The sequence below is a fragment of the Conger conger genome, chromosome 19 (assembly GCF_963514075.1).
Source record: "Conger conger chromosome 19, fConCon1.1, whole genome shotgun sequence".
NCBI lineage: Eukaryota > Metazoa > Chordata > Actinopteri > Anguilliformes > Congridae > Conger > Conger conger.
The window spans coordinates 8,538,026-8,564,146 of NC_083778.1; the positions used below are offsets into that span (position 1 = coordinate 8,538,026).

The window sequence follows — 26,121 nt, forward strand, 5'->3', positions numbered from 1 at the left end:
AGCTTATGAGCGTGGAGCTCCTTGAGAGGGCTTTGCGTCACTGATGTGGGCAAATGATTCGGAAACCCTTTCTAATGGGGCCACGCTAACAGGCACGGCCCAGGCATCGCACGGGTCCGTTAGCAGCGAAGGCCAACTGCTCCATCTGCCCTCTCTAAACGCTGCTGCACAAACATTTTCATTTCAGCCCAATCAGCCTCGAGTGTTCAGTGATGGCTTGTGATCGTGATATGGACCCCAGTGATCCCCGATGATACAAGATACTGATGCCTCTCTCTTTCAGGAGAGCTATCCACTGCCCCTCTCTCTCTTTCAGGAGGCTATCCACTGCGCCTCTCTCTTTCAGGCGAGCTATCCACTGCGCCTCTCTCTCAAACGAGCTATCCACTGTGCCTCTCTCTCTCAGGAGAGCTATCCACTGCGCCTCTCTCTCTCAGGAGAGCTATCCACTGTGCCTCTCTCTCTCAGGAGAGCTATCCACTGCGCCTCTCTCTTTCAGGAGAGCTATGACCCTATCCATGATGAGTCAAATGCACTCCATCAGAGAGACGTACGCTCCATCAGAGACGTGCACTCCATCAGAGAGACGTGCACTCCATCAGAGAGATGTGCACTCGTGCACTCCATCAGAGATAAATGCACTCTATCAGAGAGATATGCACTCTATCAGAGAGATATGCACTCTATCAGAGAGATATGCACTCTATCAGAGAGATATGCACTCTATCAGAGAGATATGCACTATATCAGAGAGATATGCACTATATCAGAGAGATATGCACTATATCAGAGAGATATGCACTATATCGGAGAGATTTGCACTCTATCAGAGAGATTTGCACTCTATCAGAGAGATATGCACTCTATCAGAGGAAAAATTAGTTTCAGATCTGGCTTTGGCTGCGTGTCTGGAGATGACACGACGGGCACCGTTGACAGGGGGACATCTTTCGGAGCCAGAAGGACACGCTAAGGGGGAGGAGTGTTGCCGGGAGACGGCGCGGCTCGCAGTAATTAAAACTCAGGGCGGGGTTCCTGCCCTGTTGGTCCGGTCAGGACGGCCCGTCTGCCGGGATCCCCCGCCCCGGATCCCCGCCATGGGACGAGCTGGCACCACGCTCCGGTCAGCGGCTGCTGGGGAAGACGGCCAAAAACCTGGAAAGATCCTAATCTCCCCCCAGCCGTCGCCATTCAGTCCCTGTTGTCATTCAGCTCCTGCTCAAACTGAGTTCCTGTTCTCATTGCGCCTTCATTCATGTGCACTGGGGATGTGCAGTGAGGATGCGGGCCGGGCACAATGTCAGATGAATCGAGAGGTGGGAGAGATACTGTCGATAGACCGCCATGTAAGCCCTACCTGGCAGCCATTTTGTGCCGGAACACCCACCACCCAATGCAATTGCTGAGTCAGCCTGGGACGGTTATAGAGATGTGAGCCGCTTTCTCCGCTGTGTGTGACCCAAGCCGGTTGGGGGGGTGAAAGGCCGTAGCCGTGGCGACACAGAGCCCATTGTTGTGTCTGGTCCCGGACCACGTGCCGTGGAGAAGTGCTGACCTCCGGGCCCGCCCGGCCAAACCGCCACCTCAGCGCTTCCTCTGGAAACCGGCGCGCGGGAGGCACACAATGGCCGCCGGCCGTGCTGGTTTCGGGCCGCGAACGTGTGCGGGTCATTGTGGCCGCACAATAGGGGCATCAGCTCGCCGGGGTGGAAAGGCACACAGGGGCCGCTGCGTGCTAAGAGCTGAGGGCTAACACGGGTTCCACACAACGCTTCGGTATTTTCAAGACGAAGACCGAACTTAGTGGTGATTCCAGCGTGTTCATCGCCCGGCTGGTCTAGTCTCCTGTTGACGGTGCGCAGGGGGCGCTTGAAAGGGCACGTTGGGTGTGAGAGTGTACTGAGCAAACCTACTGCTGTGCAGATAAAGAAAACAAAAGTTCACTGCAGACCTGGCTCAAATACGGAATGGTTTTAGATTCAAATAGTTTTCCATGCTCCATTGCAGTCAGTTTGTTTGGGCAGAGGCGGATGATTTGCACCAAATAAGCTTTCCGCAGGACATGCAAACGCAAGTAAAATGGGACACTCAAGCTAGCTCCCGACAACTTTAATTCGTTTCCCCTCAAAGTAATGAATTTTTTTCCAAAATGGCGACTCATTAGTTCTTTGGTAGAAATAGCTATAACGAGAGAGATCGGAATTGGAAGGCCATCTGTGTGGATCGCTCAAAAGAGATTAAATATGGAAAGGCGAGGAAATTGGATTAATTAAATCTGTGGAATGATTGACATACCCCCGTGGGCGAGGAGGGAGTTCGTGGGCGACCGCGGCCGACCGTGGTCGGCGGTCAGAAGCACCGGTTTTGACCGGAGAGCGAGCTGATCAGGGAAACGCAACCGCGGCCAGGAAGAATTTCACCCAACGGACACATTCCACACTGAAATATTAAAACTGCTTAAGAGCTATGAAACTGATAGACTGCTAAGAACGTTTATTACCTTTTATATATGACCTACCTGCAGGCCCCACAGACAGGGTTGGGGACTGGGACATTATAGGTACATAATAGTAACCATTTTTCATTGGTTACAAAGTGTGAGGAGGTGGGGGGGGGGGGGGTAGCTAATATATTTTGTCACAGGCCTGAGAATTCATAACTGTTCCCCTGCCTGCATCTGCAACTGCATCTCATGAATGTACAAAATACCTTACCATGGGCACGGCTCCTTTATTAAACTGACAGACCATTAAATTATATTAATGGCATTCGGCAGACGCTCTTATCCAGAGCGACGTACAGTTGATTAGACTAAGCAGGAGACAATCCTCCCCTGGAGCAATGCAGGGTTAAGGGCCTTGCTCAAGGGCCCAACGGCTGTGCGGATCTTATTGTGGCTACACCGGGATTAGAACCACCGACTTTGCATGTCCCAGTCATTTACCTTAACCACTACGCTACAGGCCGCCCTACACTGCTCTTACCCAGAGCGGCGTACAGTTGATTAGACTAAGCAGGGGACAATCCTCCCCTGGAGCAAAGTCAGGTGCAACATTCTAATGGCAACCCCGCACAGGGTAACATGCACTTTTAGCATACATGCACACGTTTTATTAAATGCTAATGTTAACACGTTCTCAAGGACAATGTTTGCCAACCCCGAAGTGGCTGACTTGGCGAACCGAGGCATGCTGGGAGCCCCCTGATTGGCCGTCTCATACCCTGAAAAAATGGGGCGATACATTAACGGATATAACCGCACGTACGCATCACATCTTCAAGATTTCCTTTGTGGGAACACAAGGCTTGCATACCTGGTTTTCTTTGAATCAACACAACAACAAAAAACGTCAAAAAACTCCACGAGTTTCTCGGTCCTGCCAAAAGCCAAGTTTGGCCGGCTCACGCGGGGCAGCAATAATTGGCTCGCTGCTCCAGAGGGAGGGACTTGGCAGGGTTATTAGATCGCCGCACAATAAGCACCTCGGGCGCCTCGGAATCACGGCAACGGGCACGAGACGAGACGGCTTGAAGAAGGCGTGTCGCTCTCATTCGGGCCGCCGAGGGACGGGGTACGGGCGGTACATCTGATACGACTACCTCCAATTGAATCAGACGAGGTACAATTGGCTACCAAATTGGGAGAAAAAGGGAAAAATCTGGAAAAAAATAAAAAATAAAAAAAATAAAAAAATAAACTCCACGAGTGTTTAAAAGCCGGACATGATGATGGTGGTGCGGAGAGGTGGTTCACCATGAAGCCAAGCTCTGAAGGAATAAGGGAGGAGAACAGTTTGTGTTTGGGTCCGTTTGGTGACAAAATGAGGTCAACGACAAACCAGCAGCTTAGTCAGGAATTTCCGAAACGTGAAACCGAGAGTTCCGAGACCCAAACTTATATTTGGATTTCGGTTCTTCGCAATCGACTTCCACACATGTACTGCGTCTCCAAAAATACACTTTCCACTGAGCTGGTTACTATGGTAACTCGGAGGTGACACCGGTGCCGCGGCACAATGAAGCTCGCGGCTTCAACAGGCGGAGGAACTTCTGAGGGAAAACGGGCGACCGTGCGGCGCCGCGAGAGAGAGCCTCAGAACGCCGGCGTCTTCCCAGCCCCCTGCCTTCAATCAGGCGCCGTTACCGTGGCAACCCGCGCGGCTATAATCCTCTTCCAGTGCGAAGCGAAGTACTGGCCTATTTAAAAAAAAAATAAAAAATTTAAAAAACTAAAACTAAACCTAACTCTTATCACCCGGCCCCGCCATGTTAAAACTGTCGAGGGGGGATAGAAACGTTTCGGTCTCCTCAATATTAATAGCTCCCCTAAAAACCTAAAAATAAACTCGTCGTCATTTCTCTCGTTGCCTTGGAGTGCCGAGTCTGCGAATCAATTCAATTCGGTGCAATTCACACCAGCTTTATTGGCATGACGTATACATATAGCCATAACATGAAAAACGCATAGAATTGACGTATAAACAGAATACAAACAAAACGGGTGCACGTGTGTGTCTGGTACTTATGCATGTCAGCTTGTGTAATACCATGTCGTGTATAAATTTGATGCACCGGTGAACACGACATTGAACAGTAATGAATAAAAGAGCCGACACCAGTGGAACCAGGCAGGGTAAATGGTAAATGGTTGGCGCTGTACAATTGATGCTTCTCATTCACCCGTTCATACACACACTCGCACACCGACGGCGATTGGCTGCCATGCGAGGCGCCGACCAGCTCGTCAGGAGCATTTGGGGGTTAGGGGTCTTGCTCAGGGACACTTCGACACAGCCCGGGCGGGGGATCGAACCGGCAACCCTCCGACTGCCAGACGACTGCTCTTACCGCCTGAGCCATGTCGCCCCATGGGCGGGGTGTCTGCATACTGTCTCACTGTCTCAGGCTACGGCAGACGGACACATATTTGGTTACATTTGCTGCTCAATGTCCCACACTGGTGAAGCAGCAGGCCACTGCCCGCGGGGGCTCCCCACCCGAGCACTGTGTGCCTCATCAAAGCCAGCCATATTTCACCCGGAAAGTCACAACACCAGTCATTTTTCATGTGTGTGCCAGCCGGTCCCCACAACACCAGTCATTTTTCATGTGTGTGCCAGCCGGTCCCCACAATACTAGTCATATCATACGTGTGTCATCGAGTCCTCAAAATAGCAGTAATTTCATACGTGTGCCAGCCGACACCCCACAATACTAGTCATATATCATATGTGTGCCAGCCGGTCCCGGCAATATGAGTCATATTTTCTACATCTGCCATCAAGACCCCACAATACGAGTCATATTTCATCCAGAAAGTCCCACAATAGCAGACATGGCTTTTGGCAGTCCCTCTCTCTCCCTCTAGTGACCAGACCCCCCCCTCCAGACCAGACACATCAGATCAAACGTGCCGTTTAACATCTCCTGGAGCGTTTCACACAATACGACCCTGAAGGGTGCCAGAGAGAGAATGGGCAAAGGCCACAATGACTTTATTTGGCTTCTTGGGGACAGGCTGGGAGTCAGTTCAGTTGTAACTATGAACGCTACATAATGGCGTTGGGAAAAAGCAGTGAATGAGTGGCCATCTGCTTTTCCAGCTGAGAGAAGGGTCGAGCAGAGTCTTTGACAGCCCAGTGCTTTTTTTTTTTGTCGTGTAAAATCACAAAGATGTGGTGAGAATATTGTCATCTGAACATTCTACTGATGATGTAACAATCGCTTCTGGAACATTGAAAGCTCTCGAACGTTCTCCACCACTGAAAAAAAAACATTCCAAAAATCACGTTGTTAAGGATTAAGAACAAAGGTTTAAGAGTCAAAAACGATTTTAGAAAAGCAAAATAACCCAGTCCTGCTTCTGTGAGTTATGGTAATAGCCACAACAGGGAAAAAAAACAAAAATAAAAGCCCACAAAAATCCACACGATCACAACCGAATGGAACTATGAAAACACGTCCTGATGTTTCCGTGAGCATCAAAGCCTTGGACACAAATTCTGGTCGAGTGATGCATACGTCTTCATGGCACTAATGTTCTCAGAGGTGTCTGAGTTGGGGAGAGAACAGGAAGATGAGATTGATCGAAGCAGATCAAAGCCCGTTCAACTGTCAGGAATTGAACTCAGACCAATTAACCTTGTGTCACAGGCTTCACTGAAAGAGAGAACGGCCACCAGCGCATGACATCCAATACGGCAACACAGCATATTACAAGCACGCAAGCGGACAATTTTGGTAGATCCCCATTTGTTGATAAGATAACATCACAATAACAGTGTCTCTCAGGTGGATTCAAACAGCCCTGTCGTGACATCACAGAGCCCTGCAGATATGCAATAAGCCCCTACAGTGAAGGCCCTTTTTACTGAAGGTAGTGACCTCACAGAGCCCTGTTGTGACATCACAGAGCCCTGCAGAGATGTGATAGGTCCCTGCAGTGAAGGCTCATTGAGAGCAGCGATGTTCCGCCGGGGATCTCTGCAGACACAAGTCAATTAAGCCATCTTGCTCCCTTGAGTAAGACAATAAAATTAGGTCTGAGTGCGAAACAATGTAGGTCAACTCCAGAGTTGAGTTAACGGCTCAAAAAACGCACTAGAGATGCCCGCCAAGAGTGATTATTAAAAACAAATGTAAAGCTTGCCCGTTTTCCATTCGTCATGCAGAGGAGTGTTTATTAGGTTAGACTGGCACCGCCTTCACACTCTAAATGCTCTAAAGCGTTAAAATGCATGCGAAAACCATGTCATCCATTACCTGCAGGCTACAGAGTCTGTGGGGTGAGTGTAATCTTACTTCCAGGGGCTGAGATAAGGTCTTGGATCAGAGTGGAGGAAATTTTTTGTTTAACAAAAAAACTACTTCAGTTTTTTACATGTTGTATGCTGTTGTATGTGTGTTGAACACAGAACAACTTGACCTTTGGCACTAATAAAGGGACCTTTGAATCCTGAGCTCTGCATTTCAGAAAAGTGATTTTAGTTGTGAAATGTAGGTACTGGAGTTAATTTGGGAGTGTGTGTGTGAGAGAGAGAGAAAGAGAAAGAGAGAGGAGAGAGAGAAAAAGAGAGAGAGAAAGAGAGGGAGGAGAGAGAGAGAAAGAGAGAAAGAGAGAGAGAGAAAGCGAGTGTGAGTGAGAGTGACACTAACATTCCTGTGGATGTGCAGTTAAAGCCACCAAAATCTAAAATCAAGTATTAACATAATTCATGAGCATATATATATTTTTTAAAGTACACTTTCGGTTGACCTCCAGTGAAGGCACAGCCATCCCACGATGCACCGAGGGAGCGTTCGCCGTCGCGGCGACCTCGCCCGGCCTCGCTCACTTCCTAAATGCGTCCGTCCGCGCGCGACGGGGCCGCCGTTCCTTAGCAACAGCCGGCTGTCTCCCAGCCGCGAGGAGCGAGACACAGGCGAAAGGAGAAGAAAGCTCCCCCCCCCCCGGGGTGATCTCCCGACCAGCCTGTACTCAAACAACAATGACACGGGGGGGGGGGGGGGGCCTTTCCTCGGCCCCGTGCCCCCCCCCCCCGCACCCCGCTTCGTGTCGGACCCCATTAAGAGGCGAGGTTCAAAGGCCCTCGCAGTGAATGGCCATTCACCCGCGCATCACAGAAAAGGCCCCAGTATACAGTCTCGCGTTTCTGTTCAAGACGTGCGGTGCGTTTAGGGCCCACGGAGGTCCGCTGGATCGGTGCGCTTGAAAGGGGCCCCTTCATCGTAACTCATTTTTAAAGAGGCGGGAAGGGGGTGGGTGAGGGGCGGGGCCAGGCTTACGGGACGTTAGTTCTGCTCCTTTCGATCCCGACTGGGGGAGGGGGAGGGGGGGGGGGGGGTCGCCATGGCGAAGTAACAATGGATTGATTTCTTAGATATTTAAGTTCTGATTTCGTGGAAGTAAACACCCAAGCACCCTGGGAGTTGTAGTCAAATGGTAGTATTGTTTCACCAACTTTTCCACATTCAGAGGGTCAGACAGCAGGCCGGCTTCACTGAGAGCAGACGGACGGCAAACAGCTTAACTGGGTGATTGGCGGCCAGTGAATGAAGTCGCCCATCCGACTGTGGCATTGACTCTGAAGTGAACTTGTCCGGCGTTTCAGCCCACAGAACTACTGATAACCCTTTAAGCCGTGACATCACAAATCAGCGTTGAGAACGTTCTGAACTGAACATTCTCATGCTGATGTCACAATCGCGGCACTGGATATTGAAAGCAGTGGTGTTCTAGAACACCGACTTAGAATCTCGAAAACAAAAAAACATTCCGGAAAACCTACTCCTCAAAGGGGTTAACGGAACAGAAAGAGCCTCTGTGTAAACTCAGACGTGCAGGACCAGCCTCTGGTGTGGGGACATTATAATCAAATTAGTTTTTGTTCCCCCCCGGCCCACACTGATCTGATATCGCTTTGTGATCTCAATGCAGGGGACAAAGCAGTTTCCCTGTCTGAGCATCCTGGCAATACAAAGGGCTGGAAAAAAAAACAAGCATTTCAGCTCGAGCTCAAAAGATACAACCATCTCAACTATATCACGGAGTTACACTGCCTGTATCCACTACGATCCGTGCCTCGCATTTGAATGATCCGTCAGCTCCGAATTTGAGTGGGGAAAAAAAAACATTTGCTTGGCGGTGCCAAGGGATGCCAGTGTTCCCTGACAACCAGAGTGAAACAACGTTTAAAAACTCGGCTTTCACACTCTCCAAAGCTTCCCCTCTCCAGCGCAGGCTTGCCAGAATGAAGAATTGGTCATAGCTGACAAAATAAATTACGCTCCCCACAAACTGCCTCAACGCTCATTGTCCGGAGGGGGGGGGGGCGCTATTGGCCGGTCCGAGTCACGTGACCTCGGCGCCTTGCCCTCATTGGCTGGCGGCGAGGGGGAAGAGTTGGCGTACTGCACTGATTTCATGATTCTAAGGGGTTTCTGACCTAAATCTTACTCCACTTACGGAGAAGCCCAATAAAGATCACTCCGGTGATCTAGAGTACGCTCTTAAATGACGCACTTTTCAACCAGCTGCATCGTTTTCCCTTCACCCCAAAAATGAACCCAACTCTTAACCTATCAATTGTGGCTCTCGGACTCATTGACTTTACAGGGTAATTCTGTCCTGGGCGGGCAGTTCCTATAGGTGCCAAACTGACTTTATGAAACTGGGTTCCCTTCCTGTTGGGTATAGTGAAGATGTGGCCTGTGAAACAGTCAATGTGGTTCTCTCAGAGGTTACTGAAGCATGATGAGGTTGACTCCAGGAGGTTACACCACAGCAACTCTTGGACCTAAAAATAAATTCTGTCTGTTGGGAGACAATGATGAGATGTAAAATTTGAGCTTTCATCCAAAGTGACTTACATTTGATTATACTAAGCAGGGGCCAATCCCCCCTGGAGCAATGTGGGGTTAAGGGCCTTGGCTCAAGGGCCCCAACAGCTTGAAGCTTGAACCACCAACCTTCCAGGAACCAGTCATGCACCTTAACCACTAGGTTGTGAGACACAAAGTATAAAAGTTGGTTGTCGTCGAACTTAGTGCTGTTTTTTTAGTTTTTTTGGTTTCAGCAGTTCTTTTTAAACGAGCAAAATGCTTTTACTCAGCCTTGTTCATTCCGAGGATGTGCAGTAGATTTAATTAGCTCCTCCTGATGAACAGCTGTGAGGAATGGGCCCCGGGAACATATCTGGCGAGCAATTAGACGACAAAAGAGTATGATTGGTCCGGCCGGCAGAGGGAGGCGGGGCTAAGACTGGGGGAATGCACGCCACGCAGAAGGGCCCGGGGAACTTACGTGCAGCCCGCCACCCCTCCACTCCGCCCCGCCCCGCTTCCAGCAGAAGCTTCCGGGTGTTTTTTCCGGCACCGCCCTCCTGATAAAGGCGGACAGGTTACCGGCGGTCCCCACCGTTCTCACGGCAACGGCGGGCTCCATTTTGTCAGACCTCCGGGGACCCGACCCAGCACAACACCCCCCCCCCCCCGCCGCTTCAGCAGTGAGCCCAGAGAGGGAGGGAGGGAGGGAGGGGGTACAGCACAAACAGGCCTCCTTTGTGCTCCCCTCTCCCCCCATTCAGCATTCTGCAGGGGTGCACAATCCGCCTGCCCCGGTCCTTTCAGCGTGCGGGACAATGCCGGGGCGCTCGGCGAAACGCCGCACCCCAAACTCCGCTGGAGGGGGGGGGGGGGGACCCTCCGGGTCTACGCTCCACAGCTCCCGTGGCGACCGCAGCGATCCATATCTGCCGTCCGCAAGCCTCTACAAAGGCTACGACCCCCCCCCCCCGGACTGAGACGCGGGGGAAACTGCCCCTCTCGCTCTGGGTCGACCCCTTTAAAAAGTGCCACCGCGGTCTTATGGGAAGTCCTGTTTCCGAACAGGAGCGTCTGGAGAAATGCCCCCCAGTGACCCGAATAAAGGAGGGCGATGGATCCTGGAATGCAGGACTGTGACCAAGGCTGACCACTGCCCGACAGCCCATCTGTCAAGTTCATTAACGTTTCATTAACGTTTCATTAGAGAGCCTCCCGCTGCAGAGGAAAGGCTCTGTATCTGCAGCAGAGCTCTGCACTTTAGGCTACAAAACCCTGGAAGAGTCTCCAGTGATTCAGGCTGGAATCAGTTCCTGGTGCGGTCGGCCTAATTGAGTTAGTGCAAATGAGCCGTGAGCGTTTTAATGGCGAACGCTAGCGCTGTGAAATTATAAACCCTTTAAGGTGTGAGGTCACAATTATGTGCTTAGAATGTTCTCAACTGAACATTCTAATGCCGGTGTAACAATCAGCACTGGTAATTGAAAGCAGTGGTGTTCTAGAAGACTGACAAAAGCGTTACAGAAAAACCACTCTTCAAAGGGTTAAAGTGCCTGAGATGTGCACTCTCTCAAACACACACAGACACAGACAGTATTTCTAGTGTTCACAGTTCATTTGAAGACATCAGGGGCATTCGCCCTTTTACTCATATTTCCTCATTTCTTATTTCTCTTCCATACAATACATCAACAAGAGTACGTTCTCGCAATGTTACTACCACGTAGGTGACAACGTTATAACATTGACAGAACATTGCAGTAATATTGCGAGAACGTTCTGCGTTGGCTGGGTAAGAGGCTGTACCCGCTACATGCATCTCAGAGTCCAAACCCGACACGGGGAGTTTGGTCCTGCGCCGCTCCCTATACAATCTCAATGTGCCGGCAGGAAATAGGGGGTTTCTGAATTTGCCCATTCTCTAAAACTCAAAGCCAACCAATCGGGATGAGTTAATACAAGCCTGCCAAAAGAAAGTAAATAAATAAATAAAGCGGAAGACTTGCAGCTGTGTGGAGGGGCTGAAAGGAGCGGCATCATTCCCCATTAGTCTCACATTAGTGTGAGGCGGCAACTGCACTCACCGGGCCGCCATTCCGGCTCTGTGACCAGCCGACAGAGCGCCACAGAGCCCCACACAGCCCCACACAGCCCCACAGAGCCCCACACAGCCCCACACAGCCCCACACAGCCCCACACAGCCCCACACAGCCCCACACAGCCCCACAGAGGTCCACAGAGGACCACACAGCCCCACACAGCCCCACACAGCCCCACACAGCCCCACACAGCCCCACACAGCCCCACAGAAGCCCACTGTGCCCCCGCCTGGCACCGCTCGCCAAACAGGGGATCAGAAACGCCACCAAAATTCTACATCAGTCCTAATCATTAAAACAACGGACGACAAAACTTTTACCTTACGCTTTCTTTGTCAGAAAAGGTCCCGGCACAGACCTGAACTCCAATGATTAATCAAGCAAGAGTTTCTTTTTATTTAACGGAGAAAACAAAAGAGTGATGTCCAAGGGGTTCCCCAAGCTCCAGCAGTCAGCTAAATGGCCAACTACAGACCTCACTAATTTATTTAGGAAAAATGACTCCCTGCCGCCAACAAACCCCCGGCTGGCTGCTTAACACCCCGGATTGCGGGACCCCGTCCTTACCACTGACACACCTGTTGATTTGGAGGGGGGGGGGGGGTGAACCCTCAGGGAGCAAAGGCTGATGGGAAACTGAGTCAAAAGGAGGCATCCAGCTCTTTCAGCTGCATGTACTTTAGCCTGTTTGGTATTGAAACTGAGGTTTTATACATAAAAAGCATTTCTACGGAAAGGGTTGATTGACAGCTGGAGCAGGCGAGGATCGGAGAGATCGACAAGATGACATCACCGAACATCCAACTCATTCAAAAACAGGACCGACTCACTACCATGAACCTCTCATCAGCCATGAATTGTTAATTCCTGATAGGCATTATTGTTAAAATGGTGAAATTCTATTTCGGTCCAAACAAGTACGCCGCAGTAAGCCGACAATCACCACGAACAGACGATATTCGTAAAGAAATTCAGTTGACATTTTAAAAAGTTTGCTCGTGTAGATATTCCCATTTCATTAGTAACAAGCCGCGGTATCCGGCGCCCACAGACGTTCAGCGTTTCCTCATTGTGTAACAAGAACAGCTTTAATTTGTTTTTGAGGATTTCATGATACGCCAGAGGGAACACGGACTCACAATCGCTTCATCTCCATTTCCTTTGCCGTGCCGTAGAGCCCAACACTGCACTATCCAAACAACGCTCAGCTTCATTTAACCAACCTGTGCCCATTACCTGTAATAAATCCATAAATAATGTGCCATTTACTTTTATCTAAAGCGACTTACAGTTGATTAGACTAAGGACCCCCCCCCCCGAGAGCAATGCGGGGTTAAGGGCCTGGCTCAGGGGCCCAACGGCTGCACAGATCTTATTGTGGCTACACCGGGGCTTGAACCACTGACCTTCCAGGTCCCAGTCACATACCTTAACCACTGGGTGACAGGCTGCTCCATTAAAAAGATCCATGGAGACAAGGGAGACACTGCATGATGTGAACACTTTGGCCGAACTAAAACTAGGAGAAATCATGTTGCTGACAGTCTGTCATTTTTTACTACAATAGGACTGCCAAAGCCAAACAAACTAACAATTGATGCTTTGTATATACTTTAGTTCGCTCACATGTTTTGGCACTTCTGAGCGATAGTGGGTTTACTAGGTCACGTCATGCAATCAGTGCAATATTTGAGTTCCAGAAAAACTAAATTAAATTAAATTTTAATTTTAATTGCTAAAAGATTTCCAGAAACAATTGCACACTGTAAAAAAATTACATGATACGATCAAATTTCTCCAGCAATTGCCCTCGACCCAAAACCATAAGTCACAATGACAATGTGGTTAATAATGTAACCAACAGAAAAGTAGTATTTTTCTGGATTTTTTTTAATAATCCAAACTCCTAAATCAGCGTTCTAGAACTCCACTGCTTTGAATTCCCAGTCGCGGTTGTGACTTCAGCATTGGAATGTTGAACGTTCCGCTGAGAACATTCGAATCGCATGGCCGCGACCTCCCGCCTTAAAGGGCTAAACGCAAACGCCGTGAAGTCAGAAATCGATCTCATTGGACAGCGACAGCTCGCACGCCTCCCAGCATGCACTGCAGAACGAGCGGCCGTTGGTCTCGTACGGGCAGAGTGTCCCCTGACAGAGCTGTCCGGTCCCGTCACACTTGACTGGATTTAGGTCATCCCCAGCATCGCTCGATTCTGCGGTCAATCCACTGGAGGTCTGCCATTGGCTCTGGCCAATTAAAAGCCTCTCGGATTATGGGTTAATATCTACGGCACAGATAACAACCGCCCAAATGAGCCTATGTGCTTTCCCTCTTCTCTCGGGAGGGGGGTTTGTAAGCCAGGGCCTTCCAATCCTGCCACGGTTCAGACAACCTGTGCGCTGAGCTAGTGCATGGAAACATTTCTATGGTGTTAGCAGGACAAATGCTAACACGTTTAATATGGGTCAATTAGCAAACACCACGGGCAGTCACCAAAACCCTACCAACAATCAGTGCCGACTTTGAACACGCGGAATTTATTGTTGTGTTCAGACGAGACCTACTGGAGCAATGCAACATACACACAGCACCTGATGCTGACTCCAGGACACGTGTGGCTCTTTAGAAGGAAAAAAAACGATGTCAGTTTCCATGATGCCTGCTGCACACTGGGGGCATTGTGTTAATGAGACCGTTTAGCGGGGAAGATGACAGTGGGTGGCGTGTGTTTGGGTGTCTTGCAGGGGGGGGCAAGGGGGTGTTTGGGTGTCTTGTAGGGGGGAGGGGCTCGTGAAAGGAGCTCTTAAAAGAAGAGGGGAATATTTCTGCAGGTTTTACATTCCACACCAGGCTGCCAGTCGGGCATAAAAATGAACGCTTTTAACAAAGGGATTCTCCTCATCAGCAACACGTCACACCTGGCAACCCAGCAGTTAAATTCATTGCTTCCATAACAGATTAATGTTCCTCTTCATATCGCATTCAGTTCAGACAATAGCCTATTAAAGTGCCTCTCAAAAACGCATTTTTTAATATCGCAGTTTTCTTGACAGAACAACCTGTCATTTTGTGTTGCAGAGCAGCTTTTCACCTGACACAATATGTTCATTACTGGGATATGACAGGATTATAATCTCATGTCAATCAAATGATGTGTAAAACAGTCACAAGACGAAAATATCAGTTAAATCTACAGAAACCATTTAAGAGATCCGACAACAAGGAACGACAATTGAAAGGAAAAATGACACAATTCAAGTTATTCCCATGAAGCGAAACGCCAATTTCGCAGGTACACTATGTTGGCAGAGTACATCAGCGTGGCATAGATACACATCAATTAACACGAGGCAACCGGGACATAACCTATTTAAACGCCGAAGCAATTCCAGCGGATTATTCACATCAAAGATTGTCACTGGCGTCGCTGCCCACGCAAGTCTATTTCAGGGACCAGGAATTTTTGATTGAAAGACGGGCGCGCTTGCCACACAAGCCTCTCGGTAAATTAGTCAAGAATTGGCTTGTCAACGAAATGAAAGCGAGCGAGCAAATCAAACTGAAATTTGTGTCTGACACAAAGTAGATACGGTGAAGGGAAATCAGCTGAATAAATCGAAAGCACCTGACACTGCCAGAAATGCTCGCACACCCTTTAGAAACGCTTCAAATATAAAACGCGAAGGAAAAAGGTTGATCATGTCGAAAATGGGATTTAAAAACTCCAGTTTAGGGGCGGGGTGGCTTTGCTCGTCAGCGCCTCGCTATAAGTGTGGAGAACACGCACACCGGACTCCTGTCGGATACTTACACGTCGTGATGTGCCTAAATAGAAGTAGTCATATTCAGGTGTGACGCCGCACCTGTTTGCCGTGGTCGTGACATCATCTAATTGTCCAACTCTTCATCTTTTAGGCTACTTTCAGTGAGAGACTGCGAGTCACAATATAAGCGTTTCGCAAACTGCACCACCCCACACTAGAAAAGACATAAATAAAATATTTAAAAAATAATTGCAATTAATTTGAAGATGACGAGACCAGCAGCTACGATATAACTGCACGGGCTATGTTGTTTAAATGCAAGGCCGATATTCTATTGACATTTAGGATGCATATTTAGACTCGCCAACATATCAATACAAACGTATAGCCTACTGTCAACAGTAATAATCTGGAGCACGCTCTTAAAACGAGGCGTAACCTACGAATTAAAAACGGAATTTAAAAGCTGGACAAACATTTGCAGAGCGTAAAAACAACGAAGAAAAAAAGAGACAGTTTGCACTGGAATGTTTGAAATCACCCGATGTTCGGAAACTGCTTCTCAATAATTAAAATGTTTTTTAAATTCGTAAATATATCTGACTACAGATTAAAAACAAATAGCTTGCACACAACATCATTGGTTGCTATGGGGAAAGGCACAACTGGAAACCCTCTTCGAAGCATCTTCGGCAGCACCGAATGCGCATCCAAAAATGTAAAAAAAAAAACAAAAAAAAAAAAACGGGGCATTTAAAACACAACTCTGTTAAAATACGCGTAAAAGAGTACTTAGTCGGTAAAGATTCGGGGATGAAAAAAGCGTTTCAACTCACCGTTCTGTGTAAACTGCAAGGGGTGTTTTTTTCACACAGGTACATAGACGTGGACGTGCTCTGCCACCCAGCTCGCGACACTCTCCAAGCGGCTCTCGAGCTCCTCGCCGTTTCTGCTCTGACCCCGCTCGCGAGCCTCCGCTCTGCGCAGGCGCTGACGCAGCGACACCGGGTGGGATGCTGGCTGCTAGTAAATGGACCGTTTTTTTTTTTTTTTTACCTAAATGTTGAGAAATTTGCGGCTGGGCTGCACTCTTCGGCACTACTGAGACGGAGGCCGTTTGATGCGACGCTGAGACTGCGCAGACAAAATTCAATTTAGCTTTTTTCCTCGGCGCAGTAGACTAAACGACAGTCTAATCTAGTCACTGTAAGAAAACGGACAGGGACAACACCGATATTCAATAAAATCCATACATTAGCATTGGCCTACGAATTATTGTTTAGAGCATTAACGCTTGCTCTCAAGGAAGTGGTTTGGACTCCTCCACAGCACAAGGAGGAATATATTAAAAACAGCGCACAGTCAGTGAAACTGCTCAATCAGAGAATGAGCTTACAATTCAAATCAGAGAACACCCGGGTAAGGTATAATCAGAGCCTCCTGCAATTGCTCAGATCACATTCCATTATAGCACCTGGTGCAATATTTGAGGCGGTATTTGTAACTGCATAATAACATACAACTGATACTAAATTTCAGGCTGATTTTCATTGGAATGTAGTATGAGTAGTAACAGCTAACAGTAGCAACAAATGAGTGTCACTGCTATGTGTACCAACTACTGCAGCAACCAAATCGTATCGCCCAAGATTATTATTCTATTGTTTGTTTTCAGGGGAATAAGCCTACATCACATTTGTTGCACACATTTATGCTAAACGGAGAACACATAACGTAATCAATGACATGCGTGCCTTCGTTAATAGATACTAATCAAGAAGCTGCAGTGCGGACTGTCGGCCCAAGCCCTGCCGCTCTTCGCCTGGAGAGATGGTCCGCGTCCGGATGTGGACCGCACAGTGAGGGACCCGGACAGGGCCGGGGGGGTGGGGGGGTAAATGACGCTACGCGCACCGTCGGCCTCGAGACATCAGACCGGGCGTGTCTCCGTGTCCGCTCTGCGACTGGCGACCCGCGGGGAGTCCCTCGCCTCCTCCCGACCTCACCCCGTTTCCCAGCGTCACAGACCGGAGGCCGTCTGCAGCCGAGGATGACGGTTGGGTCGGCGCACGGTGACACGTCCAGGGGCCACAGCCAATGAAATGCTGTGACCTCGCAGCTGGCTTTAGGAGTGGAAAACGCTCCTGCGCCGGGCGTCTAACAGGAAGCTTTTTGTGGACTCGATATTTTCTTGTCATGGGTGTTATTGATGGCATTGATTTGGCAGCTCTTACCCCCTCTCTGACCTCTGACCTGGCTTGGGGACCATATCTCATATCCGCAATAGCATCTGAGCCTATTGTTGCCTCTAGCCTCTCAGTGGGAGTACGACTGACCTAAGATCAGTTAAGCCTTTTAGCTCTTAATGGATACAGTCTGGATGCGGGCAGCAAAGACCTGATCCCTGATCAGCTCTCCTACTCTGAGACTCATAATTATTCAGGAGTGCAGGGGGTCAGAGGTCAGAATGGTGTTGGCCTCGAGTGATGCTCCTCTCCTGCTCTTCCTCCCAGACTGATCCCAGATCAGTCGCACCCTTCTGCAGGGGGTTGGGGGTCTGGACCTGCACCTGGCAGGAGGGAACCCCAAAAGTCATAGCCTCGTCCGGTCTGCGTCAAGGGTGAGAGGGGCCCTCGCCCCAGCGTCTGTTCTACTGGTGTAAGTAAGACAGCCACAAGTTTTGTCGCCAAGGAAACCACAAACTGACATTTTTAGTGTCCAGGACAGATTGTGGCACGTCAGGGTTTTGCTACAATTGACTGGTTTTAATCTTAAAAATGAAAGGTCAAAATACAGGTTTCTAAAGAATTCGACAGCCATCCTCCCATTTTGTACAGGCCATCGCCTCCGATTTCAGCTTACCAAGAGTCTGGCGCAGGCAGTAAAATCCTCCGCGCTTCATAAAAATAGGACTTTGCGATACTTATATATAGCGCGCTTAGGTATATTTCAGGGAGCCGCGTAGCGGAGGTGCCGCGGTCTCGCCCGGAGGCTCGCGGCTGTGGGAACTCGAGCGCTTTCTGCACGACGCGCGGATAAGGGCCCTGGCAGACGGCGCATTACGGAGTCAGAAACGAGCCAGGAGTCACGGCTGCTGCTCGCGATATTGGCCGCTTTTCGTTCCGTTCGAAAACCCGCCGAAGCGTCCTCATCGATTTTCACACCTCGTGAGCAGGAAAGGCCGCATTTTTTTTGGGGAGTAATCTTCAAAGAAATTCATACGTACGTCAACATCTTTCGTAAGCGTAAGCGGGCAGGCCCGCAGGCTATTTACAGAATAATAATCACGAGGTTTATGTATGGGTATTTCCCCCTGTATATGAGCTAGGGATAACTTAAATGGAAAAAAATAAATGCATAATAAGGGAAATGGCTCATGCCCAAACGACTCTATAAGACGAAACAAAGCATCGAGACGGCCACGCAAACGCGGCCCCAGTGAGAGACCCATCTGCCCGAGATTAAGACAGAGGGGGGGAAGTCTCCTCCCCGCTCGCCGAACCTTTCCGCCGTCGCCCAGAGTTACGACCGGTCGGCCTCGTCCGCGGAGGAACGCACCCCCCCCCCCGGGGGTGCCGCGCTCTCCCCGCCGCAAAGGACCGTGGGATCCCGGCCGCCGTCGCGCACGAGCGCTCCCGCCTTCGGAGGCGGGAGGGAGACGCCCGAAGCCCGTCTGAGCGGCGGCTGAAAATGTGACCCGCGCGCCGGGTTTTTAATCGGGGCGACGCGTGTTCGCCGCTCGGACGAGTTAACGTTGAGGAGAGGGGCGGATCTAGAACGGCCAGGCCTGAGGCTGCAGCTCTGATCCGCTGAGCCGTCAAACGGGCTGTAGTGTAGCGTCGCTACATTTATCGTGTAGGGGCAGCCTGTAGCGTAGTGGTTAAGGTAAAAGACTGGGACCCGTAAGGTCGGCGGTTCGATCCCCGGTGTAGCCACTATAAGATCCGCACAGCCGTTGGGCCCTTGAGCAAGGCCCTTACCCCTGCATTGCTCCAGGGGAGGATTGTCTCCTGCTTAGTCTAATCAACTGTACGTCGCTCCGGATAAGAGCGTCTGCCAAATGCCATTAATGTAATGTAAATGTTACTCGTCATAATTACTTGAATGCTTTGTATAGACTGCTAGCACATGAGGTTGTACTGTCAATAGGAAATGGTTGGCATTTAGATAGCACCTTTATCCAAAGCGCTGTACAATTGATGCTTCTCATTCACCCACTCATACACATACTCACACACCAACAGCGATTAGCTGCCATGCAAGGCACCAACCAGCTCGTCAGGAGCTTTCGGGGGTTAGGTGTCTTGCTCAGGGACATTTCGACACGCCCAGGGCGGGATCGAACCGGCAACCCTCCGACTGCCAGACAACTGTTCTCAGGGACTCTCAGCTATTTGGGAGTTCTGCCGTGGGCTGATGCTCAAGCTTCTCCAAACACCTGCAGCCTTAAACACACACCTGGGCCTGGGAGAGAGGGAGCTTTAGTCTGGCTCAATATGCTTGTACGTCAGGAAACAAAGCGCGTTCTGACAGCCTCATTAGAGCCAAAATGGCTACCGCATTGTTGCTTTTAACAGGTAGGGCGCAAGACATCCAAAGTCATAGATGAGCAGTTAAGATGAACAGTGCTGATACAAACATGCCCTTGAGGTAATTTCTGCATTCTTCAGTGTGTAGAAGGTATTCATTTCAGCACTATCCTATTTTATATTTGAGCTCCCTGAAGGCAAATAATATTCCTGTATCGCAAATACGAAATGTTTTATTATGGGAGAAACCCAGTGCTGGTGCAACCAGCTGATAAAATGTTGATGGCTTTTGAAAACGCGTCCTGTATGAGTGGAGCGTGTCTGAATGTGAAAGAACAATCAGTCATATCCGGATCTTTCTCCTGGCTACCTGGTTTCCCTGGAAACCAATTAAGCCTTAACGAGGGCCAGGCTTGGCTTCAGCCGCACTGAAAATATGACTCTGCGGAGGCCAGCCAGAGTGCGTTCATTAATGTCTCGCTCCTCTACTCTGGCCTTGTTTCAGCTTTCTGTACTCCTCTGGTCTTGCCTTTTGTGAAAAAGTATTAGAACGCCTGTATGAAAAGCACAGAAGAACTAAATAATAATGAATAAAATAAGAAAGAATTAGTTATTTAGCCGACACTTTCATCCACTTCACTTACAGTTGATTAGACTAAGCAGAGAATGACCCCCCCACCCCCAAACCTACAGGGCAGTAGATCTCCAGGAACAGGGTTGGGCAGCCCTGCTCTAGCTGTTGAATGAGGTGTGCTTTTTTAGGGTTGGAGTGAAAACCTACAGGACAGTAGACCTCCAGGAACAGGGTTGGGCAGCCCTGCTTGAGCTGTTGAATGAGGTGTGCTTTGTTAGGGTTGGAGTGAAAACCTACAGGACAGTAGATCCCCAGGAACAGGGTTGGGCAGCCCTGCTCTAGCTGTTGAATGAGGTGTGCTTTGTTACGGTTGGAGTGAAGACCTACAGGACAGTAGACCTCCAGGAACAGGGTTGGGCAGCCCTGTTCTAGCTGTTGAATGTGTGCTTTGTTAGGGTTGGAGTGAAAACCTACAGGACAGTAGATCTCCAGGAACAGGGTTGGGCAGCCCTGCTCTAGCTGTTGAATGAGGTGTGCTTTGTTAGGGTTGGAGTGAAAACCGACAGGACAGTAGACCTCCAGGAACAGGGTTGGGCAGCCCTGCTCTAGCTGTTAAATGAGGTGTGCTTTGTTAGGTTTGGAGTGAAAACCTACAGGACAGTAGACCTCCAGGAACAGGGTTGGGCAGCCTTCCAGACATCAGATCGGCTGAGACGGGGTAACTGCACTCACAGACACCGAGAGCATATCCATATAGCATTTTAGTTTTCCTCGACATCACATTTTAAAAACTTCTCTGATGGGAACTACGAGTGACAAACGGTGTGAATAATTAGCCCAAAATATTTGTCAAAAGCCTTGTTAATTTATTCATCACACTCAAGTCATTCAGTTGTACCCACTGTACGGACGAGAAGAATATTCTTAGATTTAGTCCAAGCAATTAAATCATGTACATTTGTTTCTAAGTGGTATAAATTTACAGGCAATCAAAACTAAGCAGGTTTTTTTTTTTTTTACAATTTGAACCAAACAAAACAAGTGCTAGTATACAGTATTATAGCGATCCAACACAAAACGTTCCCGCAACGTTGCTGCCGTGTAGCGACAATGTTACAACGTTGACAAAACGTTCCAGCAACATTGCGAGAACATTGTGTGTGTGCGGGGACTTCTCCACCGCCCCAGTTTCAGTTCAATGCAATACATTCATTATCACACTAATAAATTACCTGCTGCTATACTCCGTATAAATAGTCCCCCCTAAACCAAAAAAAAAATCCCTCTTCATAAAATCTCTTTCCCCATCACATAACAGAAATCATAACTGCAATACATTTCAAATATTAATGCACTTCCTTTCATAAAGCTATACAAAACAAAACTGGGAATAAATCGCATGCACAGTAAGAATTATTATTTGTTTTTCAAAGCAATTGTTAAATAACGAACGGCTAGCTATAGTGGCTGATTTATTACAATGGAGGGGCAATACCCTGTATGTACAAAATACATCATTTTGATGAAGGATTGGTCAAGGTGCTATTTTCGGGGCTCCCCTGTGTATGTCAGCTTTCCCCTTATAATTACACGACTTGGAGATTAACCAGTGGTCGCTGATTCTCAATTACACTTTTTGAGAATAAATATGAGATGATTTAAGTACAATGAAGGCCCCGTATTCATTCAAAGACTTTTAATCGGATAGCCGTCAGATGTGCTGTCACTTGGAAAATGAATCAATCTTTAATTGATGAATCGACGGGCCTTACAGCTGAAACTGGCTTCAATGCTTAAGAAGTAGGCCACCTGGTCACTGAAGCAAAAATAAGTGAAAAAGTTAAGAGTGTTACAACACCTACACAAATATGTGACGACAATGTTCTTAAATGAACATTCTAATGCTGACACAACAATAGGGAATAGAATGCTCTTCAGCGAACATTCTTGAGGTGATGTCATAATCAATACCGGGTAATGGAAAGCAATGGGAGTTCTTGAACACTGGGACTTTAAGAGTTCCGGAAATACCTTCCAAAAAACCCAACGATTCAAAGTGTTAAATTCGTTCGAGCAGATGTCCCAACTGACGAGGAAGTGGGCACACACAGGGGGTTCCCCCAGGATCCTGCCTCGGAAGCCATAAGATATGTAGTTTGGCAATAGTGGCTTCCCTTGCACCATCTAAACAGAGAAAGATTGACTGATAGCAAGCACAGTTCAGAAGTTACTAGTGATAGCACACTGGAGGCAACTCATGATGCATCTCTGCATCTCCGTTCGTCATATTTTCTGGCATGCCAATCCATGCGCTTGATCTAAATTACTTAAATAAACCTGAGGTAAAAAATGTAATTAGTCTTTAACACCGTTAAAAATGAGGGCTGAGGAAACAATACTATCACAAACACAGACCGTCTAAGGAATTATTGGTAAAAAGAGTGGCAAAAGAAAACGTAAATCACCAATGAAAAGTGCAAAAAAACCACAACCCGGCAGTCAAAATTAAATTCCAGTACTGAATACATCCTTCTCCACTGTTCCACTTGGGGTGCGTTTAAAAGCACACACTCCAGTGCTCTAGGGGGCGCTGTCACACAGACGGGACTGGCAGGACATGCTTGCCTCCACAGACGGAGTAAAACATTCAGCGTTAAATTAACTCTTTCAGAGTACAAACGGTCCGAATAAGAATCATGTACTGTGTTAGAGTTGAACTAAACACCGGACATTTTACGAAGAATAGTGCATCACCTTCGCCTGATGACCCTGATTAACAGTCCGTTAATTCCCAACAGATTCCCGTCTACGTTACCGGCATCCGAGTCTGCACACTTCACGTGAAACAATTGCGCTGAAGTGAACGGTGTTCTGCACGGAAACCGGTCTTGAGGATGAGATCGTTATGATAGAAGCGGTTTGGAAGCAACATACCGCAAAGCCTACATAATGCTGTCATAAGCATGTCATAAACATGACGTAACAGCAGGCGTAAGCAGCTGTTAGCAGCAGCGCTAGCGCATGACGGTTTGCGAAACATTTCAATATAAACTTTTTTGTTTTGGAAGTGTTCAAATGAAATGATGGGGGCATAGATTATGGCAGCACAATGACAAGCTGTAACGTGAGGTGTCGTGACCGCTTATGACGGGTGTTATGGCACGCTTATGACAGTGTAATGCAGGCTTTATGGTGCACAGTTCAAATAAAGGGTTATCCACCATTTCTTGTAAACCTGTTGATTCATCGCCATTGAAGATGATGCAATTTCGCCGAAAGTGGTCTGATGCTGGCAGAGCAATCCCTTCACAGTCTGGCAACCCTGTTGACGGTGCAAGGCAGATCTGGCACCTCCGGTACACAGGGAATGTCGTGGACCGGGGAAGTGGACCTGTGATTGAGCAATCCGCAGTGGTGTTTGTGTTAAGTGATGGGGGTTGACTGTCTGGACCTTTCGGGCTTGAGAAGATGAGGCTCTGGACCCTTAGTGATGGGGGGGGTCTACTGTCTGGACCCTTTGGGCTTGAGGAGATGAGGCTGTGGTTAGTGATGGGGGGTCTACTGTCGGGACCCTTTGGGCTTGAGAAGATAAGGCTCTGGTTAGTGATGGGGGTCTACTGTCTGGACCCTTCGGGCTTGAGAAGATGAGGCTGTGATTAGTGATGGGGGTCTACTGTCTGGACCCTTTGGGCTTGAGAAGATGAGGCTGTGGTTAGTGATGGGGGTCTACTGTCGGGACCCTTTGGGCTTGAGAAGATAAGGCTCTGGTTAGTGATGGGGGTCTACCGTCTGGACCCTTTGGGCTTGAGGAGATGAGGCTCTGGTTAGTGATGGGGGTCTACTGTCTGGACCCTTTGGGCTTGAGAAGATGAGGCTCTGGTTAGTGATGGGGGTCTACCGTCTGGACCCTTTGGGCTTGAGAAGATCAGGCTGTGATTAGTGATGGGGGTCTACTGTCTGGAGCTTTGAGGCGACGCGATGGTGACACAGGGATAATAAAGTCAAGCTTGGGCCAACCGTGACATCACCCGGCAATCAGGAGCTCCACCAATCACAGCAACGGCAGACGGAACAACGCTGACCGCAATCGGTGGACAGTTCAAGTCGCTGCCATGTGATACGTCTCGGTAGCTTTGTGACAACCTTTCGTGTTGGCTAGGCAGCAGGGCTCGTTTTCTCCCAGTGAGGTAGACGTCACAACAGTTTCTCTTATCCAATGCAGAAGGTTCTAGACTCTAGAGCAGCAAACATATCTGGATCTCCAATCCAAATCTGGCCCTGGTTTACTTTTCTCCCTTCTCTGAAAGGCCAGACTGTCTTCACACCTGACTCCCAGGTAAAGGGAGGGCGGAAAACCAGCAGTTCTCAGCCCTCGAAGACTGAGTTGCTGATCCCTGCTGTTCAATGCCGCATGGATGGAAGATGATCCCTGGTGTGGAACTTTGAGGGAGAGAGTAGAGGGATAGAGGAGGAGCGAAGAGGGGGCGGAGCAGAGGGCAGGGCTACAGCTTGAAGAAGGGCAGGGCTACAGTTCGGAGGGCAGGCCTAGAGCTTGGAGGAGGGCGGGGCTGGAACTTGGAGAAGGGCGGGGCCACAGTTAAGGGGCAGGGCTAGAGCTTGAGGAAGGGCGGGACTAGAGTTCAGAGGGGGCAGGGCTAGAGCTTGGAGAAGGGCAAGGTTACAGTGAGAAGGGCGAGGTTAGAGTAAAGGGGGCGGGGTTAGAGTAAAGGGGGCGTGGTTAGAGCTTGGAGAAGGGCAGGCCGTCGTACATGTCTGCTTTGAGCCGGAGCCACTCGGCCAGTCTCTGGATGCTGCTCTTCTCCTGCAGCAGCGTGTCGGCCGCCCGCCGCAGCTTCTCCTCGTTGCGCTCCAGGTAGCGCGCCCCCTCCGTCTGCAGCGCGTTCAGACGCTCCCGCCGGCTCTCGTCCATCGGGATCTCCTCGCTCATGTGCGGGTTGAAGCGGAAGTACGTGTCCGGGGGCAGGAGTGCGTCCAGCATGGTGTGCACCTCTGCAGAGAGGGAGAGAGGGAGAGAGGGAGGGAGAGAGAGAGAGAGAGAGAGAGAGAGAGAGAGAGGGGCAGTGATGAGAAAACACTGCATACGCATGCACCATACAGTCTGTGCTGTTCTCTCACGCTCTCACGCACTCACCCTCACACACACCCTCACACACACCCTCACACACACCCTCACACTCACCCTCACTCACCCTCACTCACCCTCACTCACCCTCACTCACCCTCACTCACACACACACACCCCCTCACTCACCCTCACTCACCCTCACTCACCCTCACTCACCCTCACTCACCCTCACTCACCCTCACTCACCCTCACTCACACCCTCACACCCTCACCCTCACTCACACCCTCACACCCTCACACCCTCACACACACCCTCACACACACCCTCACACACACCCTCACACACAAACCCTCACACACACCCTCACTCACCCTCACTCACCCTCAGTGTCGGTGGCGCTGCTGATGACATTGGTGAGCTTGGCCTTCAGGCTGGTGTAGGCGGTGCTGTTCTTGCCGGGGCTCTCGAAGCGACCGGTCCCCAGAGAGACCACACACTGCAGCGGCGTGTTGGGCCACAGACACTTACACTCGTGCACCGCCAGCGCCGTGGGGTTATTAATCAGCAGCCCCCCGTCCTGCAGGGAGAGAGAGGGAGAGAGGGGGAGAGAGCAAATTCAAATTTGAATTTGAGTGTGCGTGTGTGAGAGGAAGAGGGAGGGAGGGAGAGATTGTGTGAGAGAGAGGGAGAGAGTGTGTGTGTGTGTGTGAGAGAGACAGAGGGGTGAGAGAGAGAGGTAGGTAG

General features: G+C 49.4%; 2 protein-coding genes across 27 annotated transcripts in view; both read right to left on the minus strand.

Moving 5' to 3' along the window:
* Positions 1-16,422, minus strand: part of LOC133118777 (neuronal cell adhesion molecule-like) — an 84,187-nt gene extending 67,765 nt beyond the window's left edge. For 4 of the 26 annotated variants that reach the window (XM_061228979.1, XM_061228984.1, XM_061228977.1 and 1 more), the window contains exon 1: positions 16,024-16,422. The gene's annotated coding sequence lies outside the window, so the exon portion shown is untranslated. The remainder of the gene's footprint in view (positions 1-16,023) is intronic. The other 22 variants (XM_061228990.1, XM_061229001.1, XM_061228988.1 and 19 more) reach the window with 13 other exon arrangements.
* A 4,713-nt stretch (positions 16,423-21,135) lies between these two features.
* The window catches only part of pnpla8 (patatin-like phospholipase domain containing 8), a 23,711-nt gene continuing 18,725 nt past the window's right edge, over positions 21,136-26,121 (minus strand). The window contains exons 9-10 of the mRNA XM_061229737.1: positions 25,759-25,954; positions 21,136-25,300 (exon numbers count right to left, since the gene is read on the minus strand). Of these exons, the coding sequence (XP_061085721.1) occupies positions 25,029-25,300; positions 25,759-25,954 (468 nt within the window). The 3' untranslated portion in view covers positions 21,136-25,028. The remainder of the gene's footprint in view (positions 25,301-25,758; positions 25,955-26,121) is intronic.